This window comes from Solea solea, chromosome 14, assembly GCF_958295425.1.
Source record: "Solea solea chromosome 14, fSolSol10.1, whole genome shotgun sequence".
Classification (NCBI taxonomy): domain Eukaryota; kingdom Metazoa; phylum Chordata; class Actinopteri; order Pleuronectiformes; family Soleidae; genus Solea; species Solea solea.
In genome coordinates this window covers 24685134-24703021 of record NC_081147.1, presented here as the reverse complement: position 1 = coordinate 24703021, position 17888 = coordinate 24685134, and the positions used below count along the sequence as shown (strand labels likewise).

General features: G+C 39.6%; 1 protein-coding gene across 1 annotated transcript; it reads left to right on the top strand.

Annotated features, from left to right (window-relative positions):
* The first annotated feature begins 194 nt into the window (after positions 1 to 194).
* Positions 195 to 9139, top strand: gask1b (golgi associated kinase 1B). The gene is made up of 4 exons (XM_058648904.1): positions 195 to 1504; positions 3041 to 3258; positions 5052 to 5278; positions 7917 to 9139. The coding sequence occupies exons 1-4, from the start codon at positions 634 to 636 to the stop codon at positions 8122 to 8124; spliced, it is 1524 nt and encodes a 507-aa protein (XP_058504887.1). The 5' UTR covers positions 195 to 633; the 3' UTR covers positions 8125 to 9139.
* The last annotated feature ends 8749 nt before the right edge of the window (positions 9140 to 17888 follow it).

Here is a 17888-nt window from a genome sequence, read left to right as displayed (position 1 = left end):
ACGAAGTGGGGACCGGGCCAGCAGGTGTCGCCTAAAGCGCATATTGGATCAACCTAAGTTCAGTCAGTGTGAAAAACTTAACGCCTTCACCTCTAACTTTTACATGTAACTTCTCATCCATGATAATATTATGACCAATGAGATAATAATTAAAACACATACATATAAATAAATCAAATTGCAGCTATAATGATAGTCGTTTTACATCTAATCTGGAGTTGATGCATTTTATAGATTACACACGAGCTGTTATTATTATTATTATTATTATTATCTGTGCTGTAAAATAGAAGTGTTACATTACTTTCTGCTGGTGTTGGGCCAGATGACGTCACGGACAGAAGTGAATTACGCAGCACTTCCATGAGGTGTCCCTGTCCTCTAAAGGTCTTACCATGGGTCCAGTTTGAATCTAAAAGAAGACAAAACAAAACAACAACTTTGTTCGCTGTTTCATGTTCAGGTTGGGGGCTGGCTTCTCCCCACCACTGTCTCCATCCACTCCATTTGTCTCCGTGTCCTGTGTGGATGCACATCCTCCCTTCCAGTATGAGTTTCGGAAGTTGTGCGCTCCTCCCTGGTTTGAGTTTGGCTCAAAAAAGACACTCAACCATGAAAATATCATAAGTTCTAATGGGGAAGTCTCGCTTACACAGGCTGTGCTTCTCCTTTTTAAGCCTGACTAGTAGCTTTTGGAGGTGCCCTCTTTCGAAAAGGACCTTGATCTTTGCGACCGTATGCGTACTCTATTTGGTTTTTATGGTTTCGTATGTTGGATATTCACAGCAGCACCGGGACAGAAGGACAGACACGCACAAGTACCGACACACCCGTGGACTGGAGACCAGTAATGGTGCCTTCTCGTACTCTGCGGACTTACAGACCGGCGCGAGCCCCGTGGTTCCAACTCGGTCCAACGTGGTTTACATTACGCTCAGGTTTAAACGCATGAAACCCGCAAATATTCGGGGAACAATCAGACCAAAACTCAGGAGGAAAGTGAGGAAGAATAAAACAGCAACTTCAGCTTTTACGCAGGACAGATTTAGCACTTTGGAGCGGGACGTGGCGCAAAATAAGCGCAACGAGAAAGAAACCGGGGATGTTGATTATAAATCTTTACACACAATTCCTAAATCTCCCAACAATGAAGTGGGTGAAGAGTCTGAGATCAGCTCTATTCGGATCTACAGCCAACAGGCACCACAGTGGCTCAGCCTACAGGACGTGAAAGCCATGCGCTTTCTTGCGGATGCCAAAGTTTGGCGCATCCGAGAAGTTTTCCGCGAAGACGCTCCATCACTTCTGATGTTTGAGGGCGAGACACGGGAGCAGCCACCGGGCAACCGAAGCCACGCAGCGCGGGGCAGCGTGTGCACGGGACAGTGTGGAGTCATCAACAGCCCCGTGGACAACAGCGAGGTCTTCGCTTTCCACTTGGACAGAGTTCTGGGTCTGAACAGGACTTTACCAGCTGTGAGCAGAATATTCACATTTTTACACGGTAGGTCAACTGTCACGCGGATGATGGGAATCTGATTGAAGTTGGAATAAAAAGAAATAAAAGTTTCAGCTGCTTTCAAAGTCAGATGGACTCAAATCATGAAAGAGGAGAACGACTGTATTTCATTGCAGTGAATTATTATTATTATTATTATATATTGTCTGTGATGAGCACGACGAGAGTGGGCGTGAGAGACAGCGACAGAGACAGAGAGCAGCTGAAGGAGGTTCTCTGAGGACACTTAATGACATTCTCCAGCATCATTGCTTTTTCTCTCACTTATTTATCTGTGCTCGGAATCTAAATTGCAAGTAAAATCATTAGCACCACAACTAATGCAATCAGTGCCATGTAGATATGAACTGGAAACATGAGCTGTCTGCATGTCAGCAGATGCTTTATAGTTAGTTATCTGTACATCTATGATGATAATATGAATAAAACAATAAAGTAATACTTAACAACAGCTTTAATAACAAACAAAGTGGAGTGAACACATTAATAGTAGTTTTGGTGAATCTACAATGAAATCTATGTATTATACATTCCTGTAGAACAGTGATTCTTTTTAAATTTTGTTTAATTTTCCTTTGACACCTTGGATGTCATCCATTTTTGACCATCATGTGCAACATCTTTGCCCCAAGGACATAAGAAAAAGCAATTATAACATATAATTGAGCATTGAACACACTTTGTTGTGGTAATCACTGAGTCTCTATAGACTCCGTGTGTGAATAGAATGAAAATCTACAGATGCAGTTGTGGTTGCATTGGTCGGGGAGACGGGCAGTGACATCCGGCAACAATGAAACTTCATCTGCATGCAAGACAGTGGATGAGAAGAGTTTCTCTTATCAGTGACGTCTGGATGATAACTTTAAGGTCACGTTGGATAGAATCCATGCTCAAATGCCCCCAAATCAAATATCAGAAACTCAACTTACTCTGCAGTTTCCTGAATAAGTTTGAGAATGCCAGTCCTCTGTCATGAACTCTTCCAGCAGGAGTAGATGTAAGGAGTATATCTTCTACTATATAAACATCAGATAACGAGCTCCATGTTGGACATGATTGTATTCTTTGAAATAATGGGAAAATAATAATAACATTGTCTTTTAGATCATTTAAAATGACACACAGCAAAATGAGAGTATCAAATATTCATGAATGTACTACTCTGAATAATAAAACATATATTAATCCGCTTCTCTCTGCTCTTTTAAACATGATCCCATTTACAGCCTCTATGTCATCACTGAGTGCATGCAGAGTGAGTTGTTGTAGCATGGATTTGATGGATTTTGTCACTATTTTTCTGCAGTCTCTATCTGCTCAGTGATCTGAGCTATCCTGTGCAGCCTCCAGGCATGTACTGTATGTGTTGGAAATGCAATAATACCAGTGAGAGCAGTGGTTAGTCAGCTTTCCCTGGATAAAAATAGGTTTACAAAAAAAAAAAAAAAAAAGGAAACGTCCACCAGACTACACAGTTGTTGAAACCTGACATGTGATCTGTTCATCCTCCCTCTTCAGATGGCCAGCCCTGTCCAGTGGTGTCATGGGATGCGTCTCTGTACCCAGAGGGCCTTGCTGCAGGCTGGACCACTGTGAGGTTAACATGGGGGGGTTACCAGAGATCCTTGAAACAAAGGTGCTGGCATAAAAACATCAGCCCAAAGCCAGACTCTGGCTGCTCCACCATCCATCACCATGAGTGGAGCAAACTCGCCCTCTTTGACTTCCTGTTACAGGTAACATACATACAGTCACACACTTCACACACTAGTTCAGCTTAGAAACAAACGTTCACCGGCTTCTGAACTTGACAATGCATATTGTTCCAAAACAGATGGTTACGTTGTTTTAACTTATGTTAATAATGTTATTTCATTGTATTCATCATCTGTACAACTAATTGTTACTTTGTTTTTTTAGTCACACTAAATCAACACTTAATCAACATAGAAATAATTTGTTAAAAAATATGACATTTATTTAAAGAATTAGTTTTTGCCATTTGTATTTGCCAGCATATGGCAAATTGCCTTGACTACCTGAATAACTTTAGGTTTAACATTTGTCAGTTTAATGTTCAAAACCTAATGGATTTTATACTTCGAGCCTCTCCATCCTTGTTTGACGTCCAAAAATGCTTCATGGATGACTTTTGCTTTCTTGTCTGAATTAGAAAATATGCTTCACCAGCTGTTAAATACTCAGAGGTATTGTACTTTGGCCTTGTTTCCTGTGTGGGAGGCCTTTCTCTTGATCACATTTTGGCAAAAAGCGACGCTGATCTGCTGAGGCCGTTTGCACGGCACACATTCTGACATAGGAAATGCACATGTATTGTACTGACAACAATAACAATGATTCTTTGCCTTTCAAAGGTCCTAGTGAGACATGATTGTGACAGGGAGCCATGTGCAGTGATGCAACGCCACAATCCCCGTCACTGGAGCAGCTAAATGGAATTCAGCCCCTGTTCATGTTATCATGAACACCTGCGACTTTCACACTGAGCATGTAAATGTGTTCAGTTCAGTTATGAAGAAGCAAAGGCTGTAAACATATATATTTTTTGATTAAACCTTATTTATTTAATCAGGACATGTGTCTTATGTCAACTGGCTCATCTAAAGAAACAGTGACATCTCAGGGAATCCACCGCCAGGTCTTTCATTCTGAGTTTAAAAGCATTTAGTGAGATTAACTTTAAAGTCCTTCTGCAGCTCATTCCGTGTTGCAGGTGCAGAATATCCAAAAGCCCCTTTTCCAGTTTCCGTACGGACATTTGGAGAAGAAAGCAAAATAAAATACTGACAATGCAGACAGCATGAAGTAAAAAAGAAATTCAGAGATAGAAAAATAATATTTTACTTTAAATATTTACTTGTTCTTGATTTCCCTCCAAGCATTGATTTTCTCTTGTTCCTCTTATAGCTGTGCACAATTATTGGTTATTGAGAATTCTTTTAGATGTTTGGCTGAAGTCAGATTTAAACAGTTCTATTTTTAGCAGCTGTGGAAAAAAAAAAAATGTTTGAAGTTCATGAAAGTAGTTACAGGATTGGAAGAGTTCAAACTTTTTGTTTGATGATATTAGGACTTGCAGAAGGATATAAAAGGGGGGCTTGGTTTGATTGATGGTTTTCCCGGGGGTATTTCTGTAAATCACACTCTGTGTTTTGGTGAATTAAAAACCTAATCCTTTCTTCAGATGTCGCATCTGACACCGGACCTTTCAGATGCTGCATTTGTGGCGTCCTCCATATTTGGTAACACCTCTAATTTAAATACAGTCAGGCGGTTTAGCCATTTGAGGATGGTTACTGTATGAGAGAAGCATTTGTGCTCAGAAATTCTCCTGAAAAGTGTGTCATTTATGACTGTAATATTGAGTTTGTACCTTCAGAGAAATAAAAAAGGAAGGAAACAAAAAAAACCTCAAACACCTCAAAGAGCAAATCCATATATGCCTCTTTTTACTTTGACTATATTCCTAAATCATCAAATACTGGAGAAAAATCTCTGTCTGTTTCAGATTCACAGCCGTTTGGATCAGAGCTGCTGTGGCTTCAAGCCTCGGCAGGAGGATCAGTGTGTGGTACTGGGCCACCACGCTGACTGTGTGAACCAGGACCACATTCAACTGGCAAACATCATCCACAGGGGTCACGATCCCAGACGCCTGGTCTTGACAAACAACAAGGGCTTCTTCGACCGCAATGAAGACAACTTGGACTTCAGGCTGTTGGAGGGGATCACAGAGTACGTTTTGGATCATTTCAGCATTTTTTTTTTTTTTTATTTCACAGTCAAACCTGATTCATTCAAGTGTTTTGTGTTTTTGGTCGAGAACATCACTGGGCCAATTATGGATACACATTTTCTGAGTTTAAACGCTGTCCTCAGGGATGAGGGCTGGTTTTGTTTGGTATCATTGGCTGTCAGTCCAATTTGAGAGGTTTTATTCCAGTATAGAATTCTATTGTGTCCAGATTTTTTAAAGCTCCTCAAAGCTGAAAAGGGCCAGTTCATTTGAAAAGCTTCACATTTATAGCTTCACACATACAGAGCAAAGACGTCATTACGGAGAACTCGTATGAATGTGCAGAGTGCAACAACTGGACGACTCCTCTCTCCCACTCACCCATCCCAACCTTTCCCAAACACATGAGAACTATGGTGTCCCTCACATACTAAAAGGATGTCAACTTAGTTCATGCGTCAGCTTGAGATGAGAGAAGCATAGTAAGCTCCCAATTCAAAATTTAAAACAAAGTCAAAATTATGTCGAGACAGACGGACGCAACAACAACATTGTGCTAGTAAAGTGAGCTGCAAACTGGTTGGAGTGTGACTGAAAAGTTTCAGAATCTGCAATCTGTATCTTGTCCCAACCAACCCCACTTCTCCCTCAGTCGGGTCTGATTGCGTCGCTGGACAGAGTGTGTTTTCGGATGAAGGAGGCAGCATACAAATAATGTTACATCGTTTCTGTTCCCAAACATCAAAAAGAGGCAGAGTAATAACATGAATCGCCGCTAAGTTATGAACTACATCTAAAAGGCTCGTTCTAAGACGATGAAAAACGAAAAACAGTTCTATAATCATACCTCTTGAAGGTTTATTCAGTTTGTGTCGATGAGCCCTCCTGAATATCCTTGAAGTTTGCGTTACAACACTTTTAGGAGAATAAATCTTGTCCAACTTGAACATGCAGTTTAAATGAATTTGTAGTTCAAGCTTGCACCGTGACGATTTTGTTATTTTTCTTCTTAATTCCCCTGTTGATGTGTGCGGACATGCAATTTGAGAGTACACTGGAAACCCTGCTTTCATTTCGTCCTCCGTTTGATCAGTAAATCAGTGGGTCGTGTCATAGGGGAGACGGTGTGGTTTGGCAAGACCGACCGCCTGTGTCTCCTCTGCAAACACAGATTCCTGTGATCCTCATCTAAACGGCACCTTCTTCTCTGCTTATTCAAGTCACACAGAACAACAGCTGCCTAAATCAAGTCGAAATGTAGCTGCTATCAAATGACATTAAGCTGCAACTGCACAGGGCCTGATATTATTTTTTCTTTCACTTGAAGGGAAGTTTTATCTCCTGACCGTACATGAAACACATTGGTAAATCAATATTTTATTGAACAGGCTAAGCTGCTTAAAAGCAGTCCCTCAGTGGCTCTTCTCCTTTTGTCTTCAAAGTTCACATGATCACATCACACCTTCATTGAAAAGGTCTGAAAACAGTATCTCGGTGACAAAACAGACTTTATTTTATACTAAGCACAAAGGACAGTAGTCATGGCTCAATGTCACTTGCTCGCATTGATATTTCACAAAAGAAAAGACAAGACTTAGTGCTGAACCAATTCCAAATCACACTGCTGCAGCCACATCCTGCACAGCTTCATGATATATTCATCCTGATATATTTCATACGCATGAGTGAGCCTCCACTCAAAACCTGTTCAGATGTCCATAATTCACATTAGATGGCAGCTGCAGTGAACTTTAATGAGCTTGTAACCTGTTGTGCACTCACAACGCTCCTGGAACATGTGGTCTCACGACAGGAGCTGTCTGTGATGGTGTTGCGTGTCTCTCTGATGACCTGGGTGCGGTCACCGTCCTGTAGTTAGGCGAAGGCTGCTCCCGAGACGAGCTGTGTGCCATTTTAATCACACGCTTGAGGCCCGTTCTGTTCTGAGCAGTGCAGTTTCCATAAGGAACTGGTCATGAATTTGGAATCGCAGCAAGTGTATACCTGAGAAAAGTTTTGGGTAAACTGTTGCAGGCATGCAAAATCCCTGCTGTCATCACAGGAAGTAAAGTTTGGTGTCTCTCTGCCTCCATCCTCAGTCTTACTTTCATAATGGCTGCAATTACCAGCCTGTCACAAAGAGTGAGTGCATATTAGACGAGCGATAAAGATCCACTTGCAAAATTTGGGAGGCTTTATTGGACGATATTTAACATGCTACCTATAATTATATTTTTATAAGTGTATAATCACTTTGAAATAAAAAGCGTTAGAATAAGCCTTTTTTACGGACTTCAGGCAGGGGCGTTTAAGGAGAGTGCCAATCTTGCACGGCCATGTTTCTGTGGTTCATGATCAGACAGACGAGCCATTTCTGGTATGCAAAGGTGTTAGATGTCACCAAGTCTTACACACTGGGTTCTTGAAACAGCCAAGATAAAGTCACAGCAGAGACTTCATGTACAGCTGCTGTTCTTTTACTGTTGATACTGCCTTGTGACAGGTTATATCTTCACCTAGAGCCAAATAGATTGCTTCTGCTCCGTGTAGGTATAGGAGCACCTCTTGTTTTGAGTTGAGTGTGAAAGTAAAAAGTCTAATTTTGCTTTTTCCCCCCACACTTCTTGATCTGTTCAGGCTTCCGGAGCAGGCGGTATCAGTGTTAAGGAGCAGGAGGCTGAGGGAAAAACTCATCCAGTCTCTGTTCCTGGACCAGACGTATTGGGAGAGCCAGGGCGGCCGGCAGGGCATCGATAAGCTGATCGATGTTATTGAGAGGCGGGCAAACGTCCTTCTCACCTACATCAATGCCCATGGCATCAGAGTTGTTCCAGTGGATGTTTAATGAGGTCCAAACCTAGTTTTCTTCCTGTGCCGTTTCTTGATCCTGTCTGCGTAACAATCAGCTAATGACTAAATGACTTAATGATAGGAGCTGAGTATAACAGCCCATGCTGTTGAGTTTATATGGCCATAATCCTCATTTTAGTGTTATTTAAAGTGAAACACTGTGGAATTTAAATGATTACTAGGAAGTTGCATACCTTTTCTTGAAAATGAAGGGCATAAATTGACATAAAATACAGTTGCTATTTTGATTATTTGAAACTTTTTGAATAGTCAGTGGTCAAAGAAACATAATTCATTTGACATCCACTTTAAGTCTAACTCTAAACTATAGATTTACCTCCTTCACTGTGGGTCTTTCTTTCTTTCTTTCTTCCATTCATACAAATACACTGTAAACATTATTCAAAGACGTTTCTGCAGAAAAAGCATTGTCCTCCTACTCATGCCTTCCAGCTATTTTAAATTGCTTTGTGTATACGGCGAAATCTCTGCATATGCTGTAAATTATTGTCTTAGTGGAAACAGCCGTAGATCCACTGGGATTACCTGGCCTCACAGATAAGAGTTTAATTTGAACGAGTAATTGTAAAAATGTTTTTTTCTTTTTTTTAACATAAACCACAAGACACCAAGAAAATGATGGGTCCATGCATGAATTTCACATTGCATATTTAAAAAGTGTCAGCCAATTTAAACGTGCTGTATGAGTTAAAGTTGTACAATAATTCAGCACAACACAGCATCGGCTTGTTCAATTATCAACGCGTGAAATGAAGCAAAGAGAAACCCAGAGACAGAGACAGGTCACCTTCACACTGAAATATTACCTTCATCGTTGCTGCTTGCCACTTTGTCCTTTATCACATATTTCTTTTTGGACTTGAATGATAATGTCATGCACTGCACCGTTATGAAAGCATGGTCAAAACAAAAGGAATCTGAACATAATTTATATGTTTGTACTTTCTTTTCTTCTTGTTGAAGCTGTCAATAAAATCATTTTGTCATCATTTGGGATTTGAATTACAGTAAAGTCAGCTCTGAGCCCTTTCAACATTGATATGTGATTTCAGTATAGCTTTATTGTGTTTGTATCTGACCTTGTCCAATGGAAATCTAATATTTTGACTCATTTTCTTTCAGTCCAAAACTCTAGTAGCATGTCGTCTATTTTTGCTCAAAACATGATCAGAAATAGTCTTTGGCTTTGAAATCTGAGCTTGAGCGTGGTGCCTGCTTTTCATGCTGCTGTAAACAGCGGCTTTAGGCTCCCAGAGTGAACATGGCCCCCCCCCCCCCATTCACACGGCTGTTATTTTAACCCCTCTGCACCCGCATTATTGTGCCGGTGGGGTTCATGCCGCTGTGTGTTTGTGTTAGAAAAACCCCTCGAGTTCCCAGAGTGCTCAGCAGCGGAACTCACTCTTCTTCACACATTGCTTGTGTGTGCACGCATACTCGCACACGATGACATAACAGACAGACAGACAGACAAAAGACAACTTTGACCACTTCATGTAACAAAGTATGAAGAACATCGTCACATAGAACATCGTTCAGTCAGTGAACACTTCGAGTTCTACACTCCAAACAAAGTCAGTCATCTATCTTATCTTTGTAGCTTATTGTTCTCTTATTTATTTACAGTTTAAACATTGTTTCCTCTCCTTTTATTCCTCCTGATTTCTGTTCAATCACTCTGGTGTTCCCTCATCTTACCTTTGAGAGCATTTCACACAATGTCAAGTTGTGTGCTTTGCTTGTTTTTTTTTTATCTTGTGCAGCACATTGTGCTGAAAAGTGATATTTAAATAAAGAGCTCTTGATTGAAAAATAATATTCTACCACACTGCAGATGAAATAATTTCATATTTGAATTTGAACAAAACAAACAAAAAAAAAGTAAGCCAGTGCAGAGATAAATGCAAATCTACACATTTTCAGAGCTATATTACAAAATCAAACAACTTTTATTTTTTTCCACCTTTGGCCTATATAATAATAATTGTTTGAATTTCCGGCCAAACTTTGCTACACAAAGAAACTGTTTTTCATCCTTTAAACAAGTGATGATGCAATAGTTTTCTATTATAACTAATATATATATATATATATATAACTAAGGACTGTTCCACTATGACTTATTTCAAAAGATGCTCCAAGGCTCACATCATAGCTGTTTTTTCTTTCATTATGATCTTAATGTTATTTGTTAGCGAGTGTATGTATATCTATATATGTGTATATATATATATATATGTATATATATATATATATATATATATACATATATATATATATCAAATTCTGTAAAGAAAAAAAACATTAACAAACATACTGTGAGCATGTTTTACATTTCACTGAATAAGGTTTGTGCTTGGGATAAAACCTCAGATATTTTTGCATTAAAGAAACTCAGAATGTGAAAAATTCACTATATTTCTGACATATATACAATCACATTGTATGGCTGTTTCTTTTTGCTGTGACAGGCCTGACATGTTTTCTCCGTGTTGTCATAATGAGTATTTTTCCTCTTCTTCTCTTTTTATTCCTCTCTATTCACCTCGTCTTGTTACTCCAGGTTCAGTTTCATGTTTTGTTCGGCATCTTGTTTTGGAGGAGGATGTGAACTGGAGAAGACTTTTTCTTTGAGGGAACTTTCTGTGAATAAATCTAGGGTGGGACAGTTCATTTCAGCTCTTCCCATCTGGTTGTTTCTGAGGCCAAACAGCATCCAAACAGAGGAGCTCTTTATTTTCCAAACCTCAGTTTCAACCCTGGTAATGACTTTGGTTTACCGTGATGTCACTTTTCCCTTTTCGTGCTGCATAATTTTCCACTTGCCCACACTGAATCATATACCCAGAAACAGTGTTGCTCAAAGGCAATTATTTGTTATGGCACTGTCTATGTTTACTTTAGAACTGGTTTTCTCTCAATCAGCTGTTCCAACGTCAGCATCACATAAAAGACAGTAGGTAGCACATACAAACTTTTTTTCTTGTTTTTGAGAAGAAGGGAGACAAGAAAAGTACAATTTTAATTGCATGGTCTCAACCACCGTGTTTCTTTGAATGGTGACAACAGATGTCTTTTATTTTGAAACAAAATGGTCTGTAGAGGATTTCCTCTCCCATCACTGATGTCACCTATAAATAAAGCAGGAGCTGGACACACGACAGATCACATGACAACATCTTTAGCAATTCAACTGACTTTAGACCTGCCAAAAGTTTGGTTTGATCATTTCTACTCACCACTAACACTTCTTGAATCTGTCATCGGCACACAATTCATCCAAATAGGTTAAGCCAGGAGGGATCCAGCTGTTGGATGTGTAGCTGTTTGGAAAAGGAAGGAAGCATTTATAGGGACTTTTGAAATTAATTGAATTGTCACATCGCTGTGACACACAGCCTGGACACCCGGATTAGAACATGGCTCATGTCACTTTCAGGGAGTTGTTTGTGTAGCTGTAAAGAAATAGATTGACAATAGAACTAATAATGAGAAATATCACTTGTTTAAAGCTTCTCTTGTCCTTGTGCCTGTGGCCATGTTTGCGTTTAGGTTTCACCTTGAACAGCTTCATCATTTCTTTCAGGCTTCAAAAGAGTTCTATTTTCATTTTCAACAATAACGTTTAAATCTAACCCAAATGCCTTGAAAACCCTTAGATCCAATATTCTCATTGTGTGAAATTCACTCTATTAACCTGAACCTTGCACTTCTTTCAGATGTGAAGCCAGCATTTGTGTGTTCACATACGAGAGAATAATGAGAATAAAAGCACTGGAAATGATTCCTTTATGTCTCCTTCATCACAGAAGACAAACAAAGAGAGACCCAGACACAACAACATGTCCTGCCAAGTTGTCTTTGACACAAAAGCTTGTTGCGCCGATAAGAAACTTTGGAGGAAAAAGCGAAAGAATGTCAACATGCGTGAGATAAAGTCAAGTCAACGCTTGCATGTTTCACAAAATGACTTCAGCGCATGAAGATTAATGTAATGAGAGCACACAATGAATCAGAGGCTTCTGACATCTTTAGTTAGCAGAGACTTTTGTGCGGCTTTGGCATGTTTCCAGGATCCTTTGAGCTTATTTCCTTTCTGTGATACAACGTGATTTACTTTAACTGACCAAAATGGAATTGTTAAGGTTTGACATGACCCACTTTGTCATATTTCATTGCTCTATACTTTGTGTCTGACAAACCCATTTCTGTTTTAGCATTTAAATGACATGTACATATACATATATATATATATATATATATGTATATGTATATGTATATGTATATATATATATGTATATACATATAATAAAACACATACACACCACCTTCCTATTTTGTTATATGTGATAATGGTGATTGTTAAAAAACATGTCATCTTAGTTCTGCTGGTGCAGCTTTTCAGCTTCATTTAACCCGACGCATGCCACAAGCAACTGGGCCACACTAATAACTCAACTCTCCCACCGTTGAAACCACAGCTGTAACTCAGCTTGAAGTCTATTGAAGCAGAAGGCTCTGTGTCAGGTAAGAATGCAACCAGATGAAATAGCTGAGGGCGGTGTGTACAGACAGTCAGTGTCAGTTATCTTTTAAAGCCATTTTTAATGAAAGCAGTGGGTTTAGAAACAGACAAAATAGTAATAAACTGAAGTTCCAGCATTTTAAGAACTCACATGACATGTGGAATGCACAGTATGGGAAGGGTAAATCGAGTAAACAGCTTCAGGACCGAGAGAAATTAATGAGCTGCTTCCATTTCCTGCAACGTTGAGTAACTTTGCAATGATCACATCTAAAAAGGATTATGGGGGAAATATAAGGATATTCGGCTTCTTGGGCAAACTATTCAACTGTGTCATGAAACCCGACCTGAGTTTGATGTTTCCCATTTATTTTTCATCTTTGTTCTTGACTCTGGGGGGAGTTGTGTCGGTCAGATGCTCGGTGCAGCGACAGAACGCTGCCCCCGGAGCTGCTTTTAAATTTAAAAGTCTCATGAACGTTTTGAGCGGAGCAGCCGGCATCGGCGAGGGGATCAGTTCAAGTGTCAGTTACACGGCAGCCTCTCATATTATTTTCGGAAGGTTCAGGGGAATCATTTCAGCGTGTGCTAATAATGGATGACCCAGAGAAAGTGCTTTTGTGGGGTTTATCCTCAGCACAGTCACAGTCAGTTCAGCTGATGTGTGAGCAGTGCTCTAGAAAACACAAATCTTTACCTGCACACACCATCATTGTCCCAGATACATACTGTTTATTCCCAGAATGTTTAATTAACTGCTGTAAGGTGAGCTGTTGTTTCTCTTTGCACAGCATTGACAAAACAGACTTGTCTATGTATTATTTAGCATAAGTAGTTAACTTTTTACACTGAAAGTCATATTATATAATAGAGAGTTTACTAGATTTTAACAGAGGTGATCCGTCGACTAAGATCCGCCCATGAGAAGGGACTCAAAGCTGAGGTTTTTTTTGTCTTAAACTTTTCATTATGATGTTTTTTTTGTTTGTTTTCTTTTACTAAACAACATTTTCAGACACTGGGACACAGAAAATTATAAACAACTCTTCTTGAGACTTTTTTTTGTTGAATATGAATATTCTCCGTGGTGTCCTTGTGTGAGTTGTTTCCTCCTCTCACAGTCTAAAGACATGAAGATGGATAATAGAATATTAAATAAATGAGTCTTTTGTGTGTGATGACATAAGGTTATAAAGGCCCTTGTAATAAGCTCAAGCTCCCTTTGCAACCTTCAAAGAATACGTGGTAGAGAATGGATGATATTATGATATAATGATATATGAGTGACTGAAACTCAACATTTCGAGAGGCAAATGATCCAGAGGGAGAGTGAACCTTGGACTGAGAATTGCAGAATCAAGCTCAGTAAATATTGCAACCAGATTACATAGCAGAGGACATTTAACTCAAGTTTATTTGTTTAAATTGGTATTTTTACGGTTATTTTGCTGCAGACAGTTCCAGTTGTGGTCTACAAAGTAGTTCCCTGACGCACAAGGTGGAGGTTTTTAGATTAGATGCCACTAATTCTTACACACTGGAGACACTTCATGGTATCTTGCAACATCTTTGCAAAAGTTACCCAGTATAAGATGATTTGCTTTCCAGGTCCACTCGTTCAAACCGTCAAAAACTAAACTGGAATGCTACGTGAGCATTTACGAAGGTCTGAATCTGCAGGGCAAAACCTTGAAGTATAGATAGTGCATTTTAAGTGGAACAAAAATTCAGTTCAGAACCTTCATTAAAATACACTTGAAGTGCAACCTGAGCAGCTGTGATGCGAGATTGAAGAGATGAGATGCATCTCCATCCACTCGCCTCTCAAATATCTGCTCGCTGTGATGCACGGGTGCAATCAAACAGTTGTTGGCTGAATATGTCACATTCTATATTTGGAGTTGTGGGCGATGAGTGAGGTGTGGCATGCGGAGCATGCAGTGGACCCCGGATGAGATCATGACTCACCCCCATGGCTCAAAACATTAGCTACTTATGGATCACATGATGGTAAAAAAAACTGTTTTGTAATTTCCACATCTGCCACTAAAGTGTTTCGTTGACCGATCACTTCCATGGTTATGTTTTTAGGAGTTCATGCATTTTATTATTACACTATACATTACATTACATGTACTTATACATTCACATGACATGTTGACATGTCCCGTCTTTTAACAATCTGCCTCAAGTTTATTTGTTAGTACTTTATAATATGAGACTCAAGAAAATTGCATCTCTCTCTTGTTTCTGTCGACCTACGAGCTCTGCTCTCTGTCTGCAACTAACAAAGTCTTGTTTTAAAAACCAAAATTACAGGTTCACAAAAGTCAAGTAAAATCTCCTCAGCTAGCACTTTTCTCAATAGTCACTTTCTGCATCACAAGTTAAAGTAAGCGTGAGTGTAAACAGGAAAATAAACAAGAATGCAACTGCAACCAATGGCAAAAAAATCTGGTTATTTCACAGATTATACCTTTCAAAATGATGCGTGAAATTAAAATCTGTATTTCGGAAGAAGGGGGAGTACTACGCTCTGCATGCACATGCCCTGTATTGCATTTTGTCTCATTTTCAACCCTGCAGACACAGCTGGTGCATTTCCCACTGTCAATTCCATCCAAACGGGAGAGTATCAAACAAATAAAGAGAGGAACATTTTCACCCCTCCGTCCCCACTCAAGTCTACTTATCCACTAAAGTGAAACAGTCGTGCAATCAGTGGGTGAAGGTGTAAACAGCCTGAAGAGCGAGGCACCAATCATTCCTCACCTGACCCATGGCGGGCTTGTGTATCTGGGTCAAAACTTTTCCAATCAGCAGCACTTTGAACTTGGCAGGGCTGCACTGAAGAGCTATAGAAATACCTCGAGTCATACAGGAGGCATTTGCTGTATATTCGGTGACATGTATTTGAGGAAGGGAGATAGATTCTTTTTTGTCTTCCTCTGTCTAAGACAGCAGCAGGGGATATTAAAGTTTATCCCCTCCAGCTGAAATGTAATGTCAGTTAGCTTGAAATACATACAGTACCTGCTGACTTTGACTTTTCAGAGCACATGACTGCACACTCTCCTGCTCTGCAGAACGTATACAGCCCATGCAGCAGGAGAACAGCGCTGGTCAACCTCTCACAGACACAGGGAGGAAACGTGAGGTTAAAAAAGTGCAATGTTCAGAAACATGGAAAGAAGCAGTTTTCCACTTGTATTCAGCTGCAGATGGAGGTCGGTGTGGATGAATGGGTTCACAGTATAAGACGGAAAGATTTGTGTAAAAGGTTTGGAAATGAATTTTAACACATAAATGACAAATACATGGAGGACATGACGCTGACGTTTTTTTTTCTTTGCAAGAAGGACTCTTTTTTCTTTTCTTTTTTTTTAGTCTTGATTTATGATACAAAGAAAACTGCCTTATTCTGCATCCAAACAATGCAGACAATCACATTCACCTTGTGTTTTTCACAGAGGAGGTAAAAGAGGAGCTCAAGGTCCAGTCATTTTCAGTAGTTTTATACTCACAAAGTGAATACACATATTCAAATGTATTTTTATTTATTTATTCATTCATTCATTCATTCATATAAAAGTGTATTGACTTTGCCAGCCTTGGAATGGGCCGTGTACTTTATGGAGGAAGCAATCTCAAGCCAACATGAAAACTTGCGTTTCACATTTTAAAGTGGCAAAGGTGACGATAAGTGTGTGATTTTCTTTCAAATGACAGTCAGCATTTTTGTTTATAGATTATATATATTTAAAGTCTTATATCTTATGTTTTATATATATATATATATATATATATATAATCTTGAGCAAATATAATTCTCCACTCTCTTGAGCAGAAATGATTTATTGCTCTCAACACCCAATATAACCCGAACCCACAACACCCCAGTGAACCAACATATTCATAAACCTGTACAGAACGGTTAAATTATATCGCCCTCGCTGTAATCGTCTATTTCCATAAGGAGTAGCAAAACAAGGCTTTATTTACGAGGTTCATGTTTCCTGCTCCTGTGTGCGGTGCTGAGTGCTCTAACTGGATTGAGGTCTCGTTTTCACACATTAACTTAGTGTTAACAGTCCTGCCACACTGCTCCTCTAGAAATATCTTTCTAGATTCTATTCTAAGGTTTCCCACTCATCGTAAACTGAAAAACCTTGGCCATGATCTGGACTTGTCAGCTTCTGTGGACACGCTGAGCTGCAACTGCGTGTCACAAAAGGAGAATTCAAAGAGTCAATAAAAGTGCATGGTGGAAACATAAGCCAAGTTTTTAAAGCTTACTGAATACAGAATGTTTTATTCATTGTTGGGATGTTTTCAAAGTGACAATAGGATCCTTATAACTGCATTAAAGCTGAAATTCACACATGTATTTCAATGCAAACAACAATAGATAACATTTGGAAAAGAAAATAGTGGTGATCCGTGGCATTTTTAGTAAAAAACATCATTTATTGTAACCAGATAAACACTTTAAAATGACTTGTCTGCCACACTTTGGATGCTTTAATGGGCAGATATTTGTTTTATGCCACCAGTATGTTTGTATCCATGTAGAACTTAATTGCATCCTTTCTGGCATGTGAGGGCCACCATACAACTGTCTACACACTGAACCTGTAAAATTAACGATTTCTATATGACCTTTAATACTTGTTCATGACCTTGAAGATGCTGTCAATGCTCATAAAAGCAAAATGCATATTTTCAAAAACACAAACTCTTGTGAATTGTGTATGCAGAGGACGTCAATGCTATGAAAATACAGTGGAATAAATTGCCTCTAGCATATTATTTGCCCCACTCTTTCGAAGACCTTCTTCCTCTGCATGTGAATCTTCATGCAGGGTTTTCCACCTCATCAGTCTCTCAGAAGAAGGAAGCGGAAAGAATGTGGCACCGCCGTGGCTCCGGCAACACTCCAGACAAAATGTTTCCACAGTGAATGTTACCCATTTCTGCCCAAATCCAAACAGGAACAGCCTGGCCTGAGCCGAGCTGGGCACACGGAGAGGGCCAGAGAGGAAATGACTGGGACGAGCCTCAGGGTGAGGTGGGTTCAGTCAAGTGTTCCTGCCCAGTCATCTGCAAGCCTCACAAGCCAAGAAAATCCCAAACAGGCCGTTTATTCATTCGTGCCACGGAGCTATGAGCTCTGTCATCTCAGGTAAAGTTAATCTGTCTGCTACTCTCCCCTG